Source organism: Hipposideros armiger, unplaced genomic scaffold (genome assembly GCF_001890085.2).
Source record: "Hipposideros armiger isolate ML-2016 unplaced genomic scaffold, ASM189008v1 scaffold_366, whole genome shotgun sequence".
In the NCBI taxonomy this organism is placed as follows: domain Eukaryota; kingdom Metazoa; phylum Chordata; class Mammalia; order Chiroptera; family Hipposideridae; genus Hipposideros; species Hipposideros armiger.
In genome coordinates this window covers 1,375,598-1,389,231 of record NW_017731716.1, presented here as the reverse complement: position 1 = coordinate 1,389,231, position 13,634 = coordinate 1,375,598, and the positions used below count along the sequence as shown (strand labels likewise).

The 13,634-nt window shown below is 33.8% G+C and overlaps 1 protein-coding gene across 1 annotated transcript in view; it reads right to left on the bottom strand.

The window, feature by feature from the left end:
- Positions 1-13,634, bottom strand: part of PSME4 (proteasome activator subunit 4) — a 91,462-nt gene that overhangs the window by 44,666 nt on the left and 33,162 nt on the right. Inside the window, exons 7-19 of the mRNA XM_019662108.1 lie at positions 13,504-13,578; positions 12,210-12,332; positions 10,341-10,433; positions 9,527-9,792; positions 8,800-8,986; positions 7,949-8,038; positions 7,190-7,254; positions 6,766-6,916; positions 3,479-3,577; positions 3,184-3,253; positions 2,485-2,552; positions 1,649-1,864; positions 682-839 (exon numbers count right to left, since the gene is read on the bottom strand). Coding sequence (XP_019517653.1) covers positions 682-839; positions 1,649-1,864; positions 2,485-2,552; positions 3,184-3,253; positions 3,479-3,577; positions 6,766-6,916; positions 7,190-7,254; positions 7,949-8,038; positions 8,800-8,986; positions 9,527-9,792; positions 10,341-10,433; positions 12,210-12,332; positions 13,504-13,578 — 1,661 coding nt within the window. The remainder of the gene's footprint in view (positions 1-681; positions 840-1,648; positions 1,865-2,484; positions 2,553-3,183; positions 3,254-3,478; positions 3,578-6,765; positions 6,917-7,189; positions 7,255-7,948; positions 8,039-8,799; positions 8,987-9,526; positions 9,793-10,340; positions 10,434-12,209; positions 12,333-13,503; positions 13,579-13,634) is intronic.

Sequence of the window (13,634 nt, the reverse complement as noted above, 5' to 3'; positions counted from 1 at the left end):
TGAAAAAACAATATTACAGAATCCAGCGTATTCCATCTTTTGAAAGTGGACTGACTAAACATTTACTTCAAAAAGCAGTTTTGTACTATATTCTATATAGATGACATAAGTCAATCATGCTTCTTCCTCCAGACCCACTTCTGCTGACTTTATCATTAAAATTTCCTGATATTTGACATAGTTGTTTTCTTACTGTTATTCTAGGAACTTATAAAGATTCAAACTACAAAAGTCTAATGGTCTCAAATAATTGTTGCTTATTTAAGCCCCCAGAGAGAGAGAAAAAGCACTCTCAGAGATATTTATCTAAGCAATATTCATGTCACTAAAATTAATTAATAACAGTTAACAACCCAATAAAATCTGAGCTGAATCTAGAAAAACAGGCATTTCCTTTCAAAGGGGGCATACCTACACACATTTCCCAAAAGATGCACAAGTGAAACAGCTAAATGGAAGGCACTAAAAACAAACTATAAAAAAATCCATTTTTCTATTTAAAATGTTTAAATATTATGACAAAATTTCTGTTATATAACACTATATTAGTTTTCTAACTACTTATGGCGATAATCAAAACACACACTGAAAATAAATACATCAAATATGCAATAGAAAGAAGACACAAAAAGATTTTAGTCTGAACCATGTAACACTAATTGATTATAAAAGAAAACTAACCTAGACATTTCAAGTTCTCCATCCCCACAACGCTGGAGTTTGATGAGCTCAGGCTGAAGAAAAGAGTCCAACAGATAGAAGGCAAAAGCCACTTCATCAGAAGAAGGAACGTGCCACTGGATTCCCAGATTCCATAAGTCCCCTGGTTTACCCCAGTCCTAGTAAAGAACAGCATTGGTCCAGCAGGTAGAGAAGTTGAAAACAAACAAACAAACAAAAAAAAACATATACACATCATTAAAAAAGGTTTAAAAGAAGGGCCGGCTGAGTGGCTCAGTTGATTAAGAGCTCGCTAAAGACTGCGAGCTCTGAGCAACAGCGGTTCGATGCTCGGCCCGAGCTGAGCTGCCGCTGAGCTGCCAACAGGTGGCAGGATGGTTAGCTTAAAAAAAAAAAAAAGTTTAAAAGAATACATGTAAGTAATCCAAACTTAAGGTGGTAGCAAATAACGCGCGCGCACACACACACGCACACACACACACACACACACACACAAATGGCATGAAAACATCATATAACTCCTGCATTATCATTCCTAAAAAAGGTCTCCCTGAAGAGCCACTCAAATATTAGTTTACTATAAAAGCAACTGTAAATTTATGTGAGGCTATTAAGTTCCCCAATAACATTATATGGAACTATACAGGTTAGATATTGCTTATCAAGTCATGTCACACAAAAACAGAAAAGAAAGCCAGAGTTAGCTCCAGTGCTATGCTGCACGAATTTAAAACATTCCAGGGAGTGCCCTTCTAGTTGCAGATGGGTTGCTGCTCCAATCATGAATCACTTAATAAAGCCAATTAAGACCTTCAAAACAAACATTCCAATAATAGCTCTAATAATCTACTTAAAAAAACAAGTGACACCTTTATACACACACAGTAAGGAAAAAAACCTATAGTTTGAATCCCTTAGAAAAACAATCCAATACATCCTTGAATCCTAAATTATTGAAAATGCTTGCCTTGATCGAAAAATATTCAGAAGGAGACTTGTCAAAGCCACCTGGCACACTGCAGTATTCTGTAGGGTAGATAAGTGTAGTCGAACGAAGAAGGTGATGCAAAAGGTTACAAGACAGAGTGTAACCCTGCTTACAGGTTAAGTGTAGGGTTCTTTGGAGAATCTTTACAAGTTGCTCCCTATAAAGAAGCAACTTCTTTCCATCCACTCGAGTAATCTAAAAAGAGGAAGAAGAGTTGAAGATAATTTGGTTAAAAGATCAAGAATAATTAATGCAAAGGTCAATGTTTGGACACTTAAGTAGCCTAAAACAACTTTCTTAAAATGACTTTAATTCATTTCAGGATTTTAATTATATTCTAACAATTAATTCTTTAAGATCAAAACACATTTTCTAAGTATGGGTTTTCATGTGCTATGCTGTAGTAACATCCTTTTCCAAAGAGCATCTCATTCAAGAGACAAAACTTACTTAATTGGATTTCTCTGTCCTTCGGTTCCTGAACTAACCCATAAAGGAAACTGAAGTTTGACTGATGGCCAAATTCAGAACGTTGACAAAAAAAAAAAACAGAATTGCCAAATCTGATCAACTTTTCAATTAATGAACTACCTATATTAGAATCACTCAACGAAAAGCCAAGTATAGTATTGAACATGAAGTAATTAACAATATCACTCCTTTGATAACAAGAAAATGCAACTGTTTTAGAGATATATCAATATCAACAACTTAAGATTTTTCATGTTTTAATGTCAAATTTTTTTAAAAATAAATCCTAAAAGCAAGTCAACATATTCATAGTAATATTTTCTTATTCCAAAGATTTACAATACCTCAGACAAAAGTTGAAGATTCCATAGTAACTCCTTGTCTAGCTCTTCTTCATTTAATACATCATCATCTAAAAATGGCAAAATAGCATCAGGGGAAAAAAAAACACCTATATATTCAACTAAATGCATCATTTTAAAATACTTATGTTTAATGTTTCTAATAGCTGAAAAAAGTCTCTTTTAGGGATAGTTTTCATTCCTTCTTCATGAAGCTGAACCTCCTCCAAAGGAGGCAGAAACTCAATTTTCAAGAAAATAAACACCCCAACCAAGATGTCTGACTCTCACATATCACAAAAAAAAATTTTTTTTTTTTTAGCTGAGCCATCCTGCCACCCATTGGCAGCTCAGCAGCAGCTCAGCTCAGGCTGGGAATCAAACTGCTGTTACTCAGAGCTGACACTCTTGAGCGAGCTCTTAACCAACTGAGCCACTCGGCCAGCCCACAAAATAACACTTTTGATGGCAACCTCTGAATGGTTCTAGTACGTATAAAAATATAAATTTAACAAAGTAAAATTTCTAAGCTACCTGTCAACATGGTGATACCTTATTTTGAGCAATTTCCCCCCAAAACTTAGTACTAAAATTAAAATATTGCATAGCTCAAAAAATCTGTTTTCATTGACACAGTTCTAGAAACCAAGAAAATTTTTTAATCTAAAATTGTAAGCACAGAATGATAACTTTATGACTTACTCATTGTAAGCTGAGTGATAACACTGCAGCAGTGGGGAACAAATAGCTTCAAAGATTCCTCTGGGCAGCACTGAAAACATATTTTGTATAAGTAAGTTTTTTCAAAGGCACAAATATTTCACAGTCACAAACTATACACTAGCACTATTTTCAGTACCAATTAAGGGCTGTAAGCAGCTGCTGAAAGAACTATGTATTTTAAGCATAACAGACATGTCTAATATAACTACATAAACCTGTTGGTGACTGATTCATTAATTCATCAGCCCCCTCAAAAAACAAAACCCTAACTCACCTTTACAGCAGCACGGCACATATCTGCCACCATACGGCCAGCTACTCGAGTTTCAAATATATGTGAAATGGAAAAATTAAATACCTTCTGCAGGGCTACCTGTTAAGGTATATAAAAAATGAAAATGTCTAATCAGCATTTTAAATAATTAAATGTTATAAAACTTAAAAAAGAAAATGCTCAGACCACACTAAAAGTAATCAAGTAGGAAATTTTTTAGCCATCAGAATTTATAAGGATTTTCTTAATAATCTTGCATTTTATGTCTACAAACAATCTTTGCACAAGACAGACCATAACGTGAAGAAAACATCTGAACACCGCACTGTATTTCTGAAGCTGATGTTGAATAATATTGTATGTCAACTATAATTATATATACATATAGTCTCGGGACATGGAGTAGAGAGTGGGAATGGAATCAATGAAATTGTAATAGATAAGCATGATATTGGGGGTGGGAGGGCAATACATGGGGGGAGGGGGGTTTACTTTGTGAGGGTGAAAAGGATAACTATTGCATTGTTCTGTACACCTGAAACTAACAATGAAAGAATTATTTTAAAAAAAAACAGGAAAAAAAAACAAAAAAACATCTGAGGCTCAAGATTTCATTTGCTACAGAAACACTAAACACAAAATTAGAGCTCTTGGAAGCAATTACAATTTAACTATCTTGTTGGCTAATCCAATATAACAAAGGAAATTTATTGGAATATCTAATATTTATATTTTATCATTCTAATACAAACTATAAACATTTACCTCTAAAGGACTTGAAACAATCTATTTAATTTTACAATCAAGTCACAGAATTTTAATTGCTAAATGCCAGAATGAGCTCTAGGCTTGGATTAACAATGCTGAAAATTATAAACAATTCCTTTCAAAATTTTTTGTTTAAACAAGATATATTTAAGTTAACTTTATACTCACATAATCTTAGAAAACATTTCATGCAGCTATAAGACAGTTTTAGCTTTTTAACGAGAATAAACAAATTGAACGAGGATAAACAAATTGAACAGTGATAATCTCCAATGAGAGAAGAAGAAAACAGAAAGTGTGGTCTTAAAGACCAGACTGTACATAACAGGTAACAACCAATAGCGAGTGAGTGTTGACAGAATGCCTTGAGGACAAACTATTTCTCATTCATCATAGATTACCAGATTTTTGTATTTTTCGTACTTAATTTCTATCATGTGATGACATAAACAATTTCTAATACTTTTCTCCCAAATAGTATTTAATTGTAAAAAAAAATTTTTTTTTTTTGCATTTAAAAGGATTTTTAATTTATGTTTCTGGGCACACAACGGGCAGATGTAATTTTGTAACAATTTAAACAGGTAGGGACAGCTGTAAAGGAGCTAAGTTTTGTATACTGTTGAAGTTAAGCCACTATAACTTTAGGTGCTTAAATGTAGTCTCCATGGTTACCACAAAGAAAAGAGTTATAGAATATACACAAAGGAAAGAAAATAAACAATTCGCTACCAAAAAAAAAAGTCTAAACACAAAAGACGACAGGTATTTAGGAAATGAGGGACAAAAAGCTATGGGGTGTATAGAAAACAAACTGCCCCCTTATCACTTTACACGGATTAAACTCTCTAGTCAAAAGACAGACTGGCAGAAGGGCTACAAACACATGGTCCTAACATGCGCTGTCTGTAGGACACTCACTGGAGAAAGACACAAATAACTTGAAAGTAAAAAGGATGGGAAAAGATGTTCCGTGCAAATAGTAACCTGGAGAGTAGGGTTGCTATATGACTGTCAGGGAAAATAGACTAAAGAGAGTTACAAAAGAGAAAGAGACTATATAGTTGTTATATTTTCTTGCTGTATTGAGCCTTCTATTAATATGAACATTTCCATACCAAACAACACACCATCAAAATACCATATATGAAGCCAAAACTGACAATTGAAGGGAGAAAGTTTTACAATAACAGTTGGAGACGTCAACACCCCACTCACAATAGTGTGTAGAACAACCAGACAGAAGATAAGGAAATGGAGGACAAAGTCCACAATAAACCAACCAGACCCAGCAAGAGTGTGTACATGGGACATTTTCCAGTACAAACCATATGTCAGCTTACAAATTAAGTCTCAGTATATTTTAAAAGCTAGTTATCAAGCAAAGTATCTTCTCTGACCACAACGGAATCAAGTAAGCAATTAAAAACAAAACTACAACTGGAAAATTCACAGTTGTCGTAATTAAACAATACATTTTTGAACAACCAATGTTTAGTTGTAAATTTTCAAATTCAGTTGATTCTTATTTGTAGTAATGTTCTATAAAGTTGCTGTGATCACTTAATTATCAAATACTAAATTGCTAGCTAACAAAACTACCTTTCCTAGGGGAAATACAGGATTTATGTTCCCACAAGCCTCTAGTTACATTTCATCAACTGATGAATTTTGTTTTATGTGTTTCTGTTTAAAGACACCTTATTTAATATACATTGATTCATTACCATTGAACTCAAAGTCAACAGCACTATAACTCATGCCTGAACAAAACTTATCTAAAACATGTTGTCTTTCTCCATTAGACACATCACAACTATCTTATGCTTAGAACACTAAAAAGTGGCCCCCACTTTTTGAGGCCATCTTAAATGGCAAAATCATCAATAAAAGGCGCAAAAATGTGGGAAGCCTGGCCCTAGATCAGCGGTTCTCAACCTATGGGTCGCGACCCCTTTGGGGGTCGAACGACCCTTTCACAGGGATCGCCTAAGACCATCGGAAAACAAAAAGATACTTACAATTCATAACAGCAGCAAAATTACAGTTATAGAGTAGCAACGAAAATAATTTTATGGTTGGGGGTCACCACAACATGAGGAACTGTACTAAGGGGTCGTGGCATTAGGAAGGTTGAGAACCGCTGCCCTAGATAGACCCAAAAAGGACACTTGTTTCAAATATGAGAGCCAAAACAAGAAGGCAGAGCATCACCTTATTCGACTTCAGCTGGAAACATGCGCAACTCAGATTTTTTTGCCCCCTTTACATGCCTATATAAAAGCACTGTAAGTATTGATTGAGGGGATGCAAATAAATTGTAGTAAGTAGGTGAATTTACAAATATAGAATCTGTGAATAGAGGATCAACTATATCTTTTCCAAATCTTAGTATGGAAATAAAGGATAAACTGGCATTCATATACACAACTCTTAAAGTAACTTGAAGTTCAACTTTTAAAACATCAAACAAAACTAAAAGATTAGAATTTAATTTTTTTGTAGCAATGCATTCTTACCATAAATATTTCTTTGGAACATTGCGTAAGGATTGTACTAAACGTAGAAGACAGACCTAATTCAACTAAACTCTCCAAGTGAGTCATTTTCTCAGTTTCTGTCTCTTCTCTTGTTTGCTCCAATGTGCTACTTTCTATAAGTCCAAAGCATCTAAATAATAGAAAAAAGGTACAATGTTAGCAACTAAATGCTGGTTGAACATTTCTGATGATGATCAGATAAATACTGTCACACCTATTCAAGTGATAGCTACTTAATTTGTACAGAACTCACAAATCATTGTCCTTTTGTAGCTTCAGAAGCCACGTACTGGGTGGCAGTTAAATACAGGTTGCAACGATGGGAGAGGGTCAAGTTGCGGGGACAGAACATTCCTTTTTTTGAATGTCAGATAAAGGGTGGGTCTGGGGTACACATGCTCACCTGTCCATAAACTGTAAGACGAAATCCTCAAATTCAGCTGTGGCTGAACAAAGTTCTCGTTCTACCTATAACATGTTAATGTGGAGATAAATTAGAAATAGCCTGTGATTCTTTTCCTTTGAACTAACAAAACTCAATTATGGCCTACAAATAGATGTAACACTATGTTAGTGTATTGCATACTTTGAGAAACAGCACCATAATCGCATATCAGTTTAGAATAACTCGACCTACTACTTTCCAGGAACCAAAATAAGAATTAATGTGGTTTATAAGCACCAAACCAAAAGTTAAGCAGCCATTTTTATTATCTCCATTTTTCAAAGTTTCAAACTGCTTATGTGTAAGGGATTATCGCTCACGATATGAACATCCTAATGCCAAGTCTAGTAAACATGCCTGCATTTAAGAAAACAGTTCTGAAAGAAGCAGACAGTAATAAAGAAAATGTCTCGTAAATAAATGCCAATCCCCTAAACAGATTTATTTCTAACATACAATGAAAAAAAAACAAAATACCACAAGCTTTACTTAACAAAACATTAAAAAGTGACAAAAATCATTGAAATACACCTCTAGATGTCAAAATAGCAATGATAACATGGTCCTCCATTTATATCATTGCAGTCACAAAACAGTAATTTTAATTTGTTAGCACCTATCCAAAGTTGCTTTTAAACTATCAGATATTACTACGCACACACAGTAAGAATTAGAACTCAGTTAACCAATCTCTTTACAATCAGAAAGCAGCCTTACTTCTGTGAGGTCATTTCTTTCTTGTAGTACAGATGAACAATCTACTAAAGGCACCAGAGTGGAAAATGTTGCTATAAACTGGAATGTAATCTGTGGAAAGATGCAGCAGATTTAACATTAATTACATAATTATAGTTCAAAAATACAAGCATACCGTCATCTACAATAATAAAGTACCCAAATAAATTATCATAAGGGAATTCCCACAACCTTTCTGGAAATTTTTCACTTAGAATTGAACATAATTTTATGGTTGCTCACAATGAACTAGCTGTTGCTTTAGTAATGAAATTATACTACATTTATTTTCACATAGTTATTTTATTAGGTTTAAGCACAACGTTCCCTAACTTTTTGTTCCAGAGAAGTTACTTGGCCTCTCACCTAAAAATGTAACAGTAACTAAGGATGAATAGTAAATGCTAATGCAAAAGCTGGAGACCAGGGAAGTCAGGTGAGCAACGCTGTAAAAGCGGGATCTGGCATTTTCCAGCCCGTAACTTGTATCATTCCCCTATTACCAGTGTAGATGAAGGGAAGTGCAAATGATCAGATACCATGATTTTTAACGTTTCTATTTAAGAAAGATAGTAAATATATAATGAGCTTAAAAACATCAAATGATCGTTAAATGCATACAGGTTATGGCAAATTACTTATGAAGGAAGATGTTATATAGATCAACTAGCTGTCCACAGATCTAAACTTGGGCGTCTACAGAGAAGTCTATTATTATTCTGTTATTATTTTATACTGAATTACGTACTAAAGAGTTTTTAAAGTAAAATTCACAGGATGCCTATTCCCACAATGATAGTTCAGATACAAACCAGAGTCCTCAGTGTGCTCACCATGCATTTACTGAAGTCATTTGGGTCCACCCCAGGCAACGCTCTCATCAGCAGAGGTAGCATGTGTGTTGGACCTTCAGGAAACCATCGGCCCCCTGATACCAAACTGCGGGCCACTCCAATTACACAACTTAAAGTAGCTGTGAGCTGGTGAGGTTCTGTTAAAGTCTCTAGTGCAGGATATGTTCTACAGTTTGAAAACAGAATTTTTAAAATAAATTTCTATGATAAACATATATAATGCATTAAGTATACTAAATTCATAAAATGTACTTTGGTTTAAAGGTTTGTAGCTAGCAGAATATTTTGAGTGAATGTTTGCTCTCAACGTTAACAGAATTATACAAATAAAGGAAAGGTACATGTTTCCCCAACCCCTGCATTTCACAGCCTTTCTCCATGCAAATTCCACAGTGAAAAAGAACATAAACCGGTAGAATTTGCTTTATTCCAACCATCTTAATCCACTTTCACATTCCAATAGTATTGCATCTAATCTAATGGTATTATTAGAATTCAGGAATAACAAATTACAACTACTCCTCTCACCCCTTTTATAGAAAAACCATCTTACTAAAATGCTGAAATTTCTATTTTATACTTTTAAAAAGATGGCAAAACAGAAGCCACAGAAAACAAAGCAGAATAGAAGAGTAGAAGGAAGAGAAAACCAGAATAGCTGTAGCCAGGGCTGAGGCTTCAACAAAACATGTAAAGCTACACTTACCTTTCAAGTACAGGGGGGATTACTAACTCAGGTCTCATGAGTGCAAGATTCTGCAGAGCCTGGGCTGCTTCTAAACTACCAGTTTTGCTAAACATAGCCAAGAGGACAGGTTGAATAATACATTGTACAAAGTCTGTAACATCTTGATCAGTAAGCTTATGGCTATCAGGCACAGGAGTTAACCAAGAAGGCTTCTTGTATCTTTCACGATGCAATCTTCTAACAACACTGTTTGGCAACCGCTGAAGTAGTTTCATTAACTTGTTCTGGGGACACAGAAGCAACAAGTCCTAGGTAGGTTCTATTTCTCACATAGGTATTCATGGTTTCTCTGTACCCTCCCCAAGGAAAGATTTTTAAAACGGCTCTTATAATATTACAAAGACCTACATGGTATATCTTGATAGAATAAAATACTCATACCAATTAACTATTGATAATAATACAAATGTGTTTCAAATTTCAGTTTTAACTTCTTGCACCACACCATCTTATATTACATGAAAAGTCGTTTAAAACAAAAACTGACACAATAAAACTGAAAACATAATTCCATGCTTTGGTGGCATTTTTGTTACCATTCTGTTACCAGAATGTAGCATTTTGTCACCAGTTACTACACCAATACTATCTTAATTTGTTTACATATGATTTATGAACACAGAAAGTTAACTTGACCTTAATGACTTACACATAGCCAAAGCTTATATGAAGGACAGAAAATGTATAACAGGTTACACAATAGGCAATAGTTACATGTGACAATATCTTTAAAAATTCCAAACCCTCTAGAGTGAAAAACGAACACACTCACCAGCCACCGCCCATTATTTGAAGGATGGTAAAAAGATGTGATGCTGTTAAACAAACCAGCCAAATGTTTTTGCACTAGCTTACTTGGTCCACCCTGTTCAGATAAAAGGTAAAAATATCAGTACCTACATTATACTGTAAAATCAAAGGGGTTAACAGGCCTAAGCTTACATATAAATCTCTAATTTGGCTCATGTTCATTCCATTGACAAAAATCAATTCTACCTCTAAATAAGAGTAAATAACATTCTTCAATGAACTTCACACAAATCAATTCAAAGCATTCTATTAAAAATAAGGGCAACTCACTGAATCCAAATTAGAAAACTGAAAAGATATTTTCCAATTTAGGATAACAGGATCTGTTACTCTTATGCAATCAAATAACTTCTGTCACTAGGATTGTCATTTAAAATAATCAAGAGAGGTAACATCAGACATAAAAAACATTCCTCAAGTGATTCAAGAATTGAATTTCTCATTGCAGGACATGCAGAGGTTAAGATTTACACAAATGCATAAAATATTTTATTATTATATTATTACTTCTAAATGTTTCAAACAATTAAACCTGTTCTACATAACCCAGGAGGAAAATGAGGGAATAGGCTAGTATTCATCTTATCAAGTAGAACCTTGGGAAAAAGAACTACATACAACTTGACCTTGAAACCTCCTGTCTTAAGGTGATCTTCTTTCAATAAACAGCACAAACTTAGGACAGAATGTCAAGTTACATTAGGAACATGTTTTCCTACTGAAATGAAATCCATGTTCATATTTCCCAATCTAGAATAGGGCAACCACTAAAGAGACCATAATAATTCCATAGCAAAATACCAACAAAAATTTCAAAATTCTAACATAACATTTAGCATTGTTGATTTTTAAATTATATTCAATATGTATATTAAACACAAAACGAAGCTGCCAATGAGAACTGTTGAGAAAAAAATCACAACATTAACTAAAATAAGCCTGGTACTAATGAGTTCCAACTCATTGCTTACGTTAAGATAGTAAACATCCAAGAGTTATTGCACAACAGAAAAATGGGATTTCCACTGTTTAATAATGAAATAGCAAAAACAGGAGGAGCTTGAATTTCATTTTTCTCTTTTAATCTTAAAATAAAATTTAAGAGCTATACCTCTCCCAACCAGCCTTTTCCACAGAAACAACCAATACAAAACAACCAGCTAAACAACAACATAATCTGGGAGAAAATACCAAATGGAATAATTATTAAAGGAGACAATAACTATAGAAGAAATATGAATGACAATCGAGAAAATTATAGTATAAAGTTGTTCTATATTCTTTCTTTTTCAAAACTGTTAAGAAAATTTTTGTGGGTTTATTATATCATTATATCATAAGGTTCTATATTCTTATTTAAAAGATAATGTTGAAATCCAAGCATGTGGATATATTTTTACTTTTCTTCAATGTTGTCAGTAAAATCCTTCACTTTTCCTTTCACTACAATTACTTTCTTAATAAACTTTGCGTTCAGCACAATGTTTCATGTGAACATTGATACTGAAAGCATTAATACTGATCATATGTACATTCTCAATTTTACCTTGACAAAGTCCTTTAATCTATGAGTCTGGTTCCTGGTCTGTAAAACTTACAGATATTCTGAATCTCCCAAAACTCTAAACTTTTGACTCTCGTTTTAAGGTTCACTGGTTATGAACACTTATAAATAGTACATTATGAGTACAATTCTGAGGCTGAAAATATCCAAGAATCAAGTGACCAATTCAGCCACTACTAATATAGACTTGTGTGACTATACAGAATTTTGGTATGGTTAACATAAAATTAAATTAACTATATAAAGCAAATATAATGTATTACAAACCATCATGGCAGTGATCCATATTACAGCATGTCCTATATCATAAGCATTTGTTAAAAATCTTGGGACTAACACTTGACTGCTTCCCACTGGGAGGTTCAAGCTTCTCAGAATTCTTGTAAATATCTTTAAAAAGAAAAAAAAAAAAGAATTAAGAATACATATTTACAGATATCAAGTAATTTTTTTCTTAAATAACTTTTAAATGTTAGATAGTAGTGTTATTGGATGTATTCTCATTTGATCAGTTCTTAAGCAAGATTACTGCTTAGTAATCTGCTTTCTTCTTTAAAAATTATATATAAATATCTATAAAAATTTTTAAATGACACTCTGAAGTGACAAGCATGTGGATATGAAACAGCTATATGCATATACCCAAAACAGACAAGTGAGATATAGTAAAAACGTAAAAAGGCAAAACGTCGATAACTGAACTTAAACATGAAATATTTTGACTCCTTTCTTTCTAAAAACACAAAAAAATTCTTTTCCTACACTCTCATTCCATGCCAAAAATGCACAAAATGGAAACATCTTCTGGCAGATTACTTCCCCTCTCTAAATTTTAACACTGGCTTGATTTTGTTCCCCTAAGAATTTGCATTTTAATGTCATTTAATAGTCTCATTTTAATACAATTAAATTTCTATTTTAAATCTGTCATTACTAACAGATAGGGGGCCCAATGCTGGAGAAAAATCACTTCTTAGTTTACACAGGAAGACAGCACAAGCAAAGGCCAACAGAGCATTTGCCGTTGTTGGTCCCCAGCCCTGCCCTGCTGTCACCACAGGCTTCGGAATCAACCAGATGCCCGACTCCAGCCCCACGGAGGCTCTACAGGTGACTCTCCTGCAGGTGAAACAATACTAAAGATGCAATGTTAACACTGAACCCAGAGACACTCTAGCTTTACGTACTCTAGGAAAATACATGTGATAGAAAAAGTGGAGAACACACTAGAATAGCAATCAAATACAATTCACAAAATTCATTGGAAGGTAAAAAATGTATGACTCCCTGAATAGCATACTTAGCACTTTCTAAATTACTCACTCTGAAACTTAATAGTTCATGCCCTGCATAGGTAAGACAAAAAAAATCGCACATTTTTTGACATCGTGATATGATCCAATTACTTTTTGAAAATAAAGGATTCACCCTGTAAATTATGTTTTTATTAATGCTAAGAAAATATTTTAAGTGGTGCCAGGAATTAGCATATAAAACACACTTCTTAAAGACATAAAAGTAATGGCAGTGCTATTGTATATGTCCAAATGTTCGTAATTACCTTCGGTACATATGGATCCCAGTCTATGTACCCTATATTATCTGTAGCCAATCGAGCAAAAAGATTTACTAGTTGCTGAAAGTAAACAGAAAAAGACAGTTAAGTAAATACATTTGCTGTTGTTTTGAATG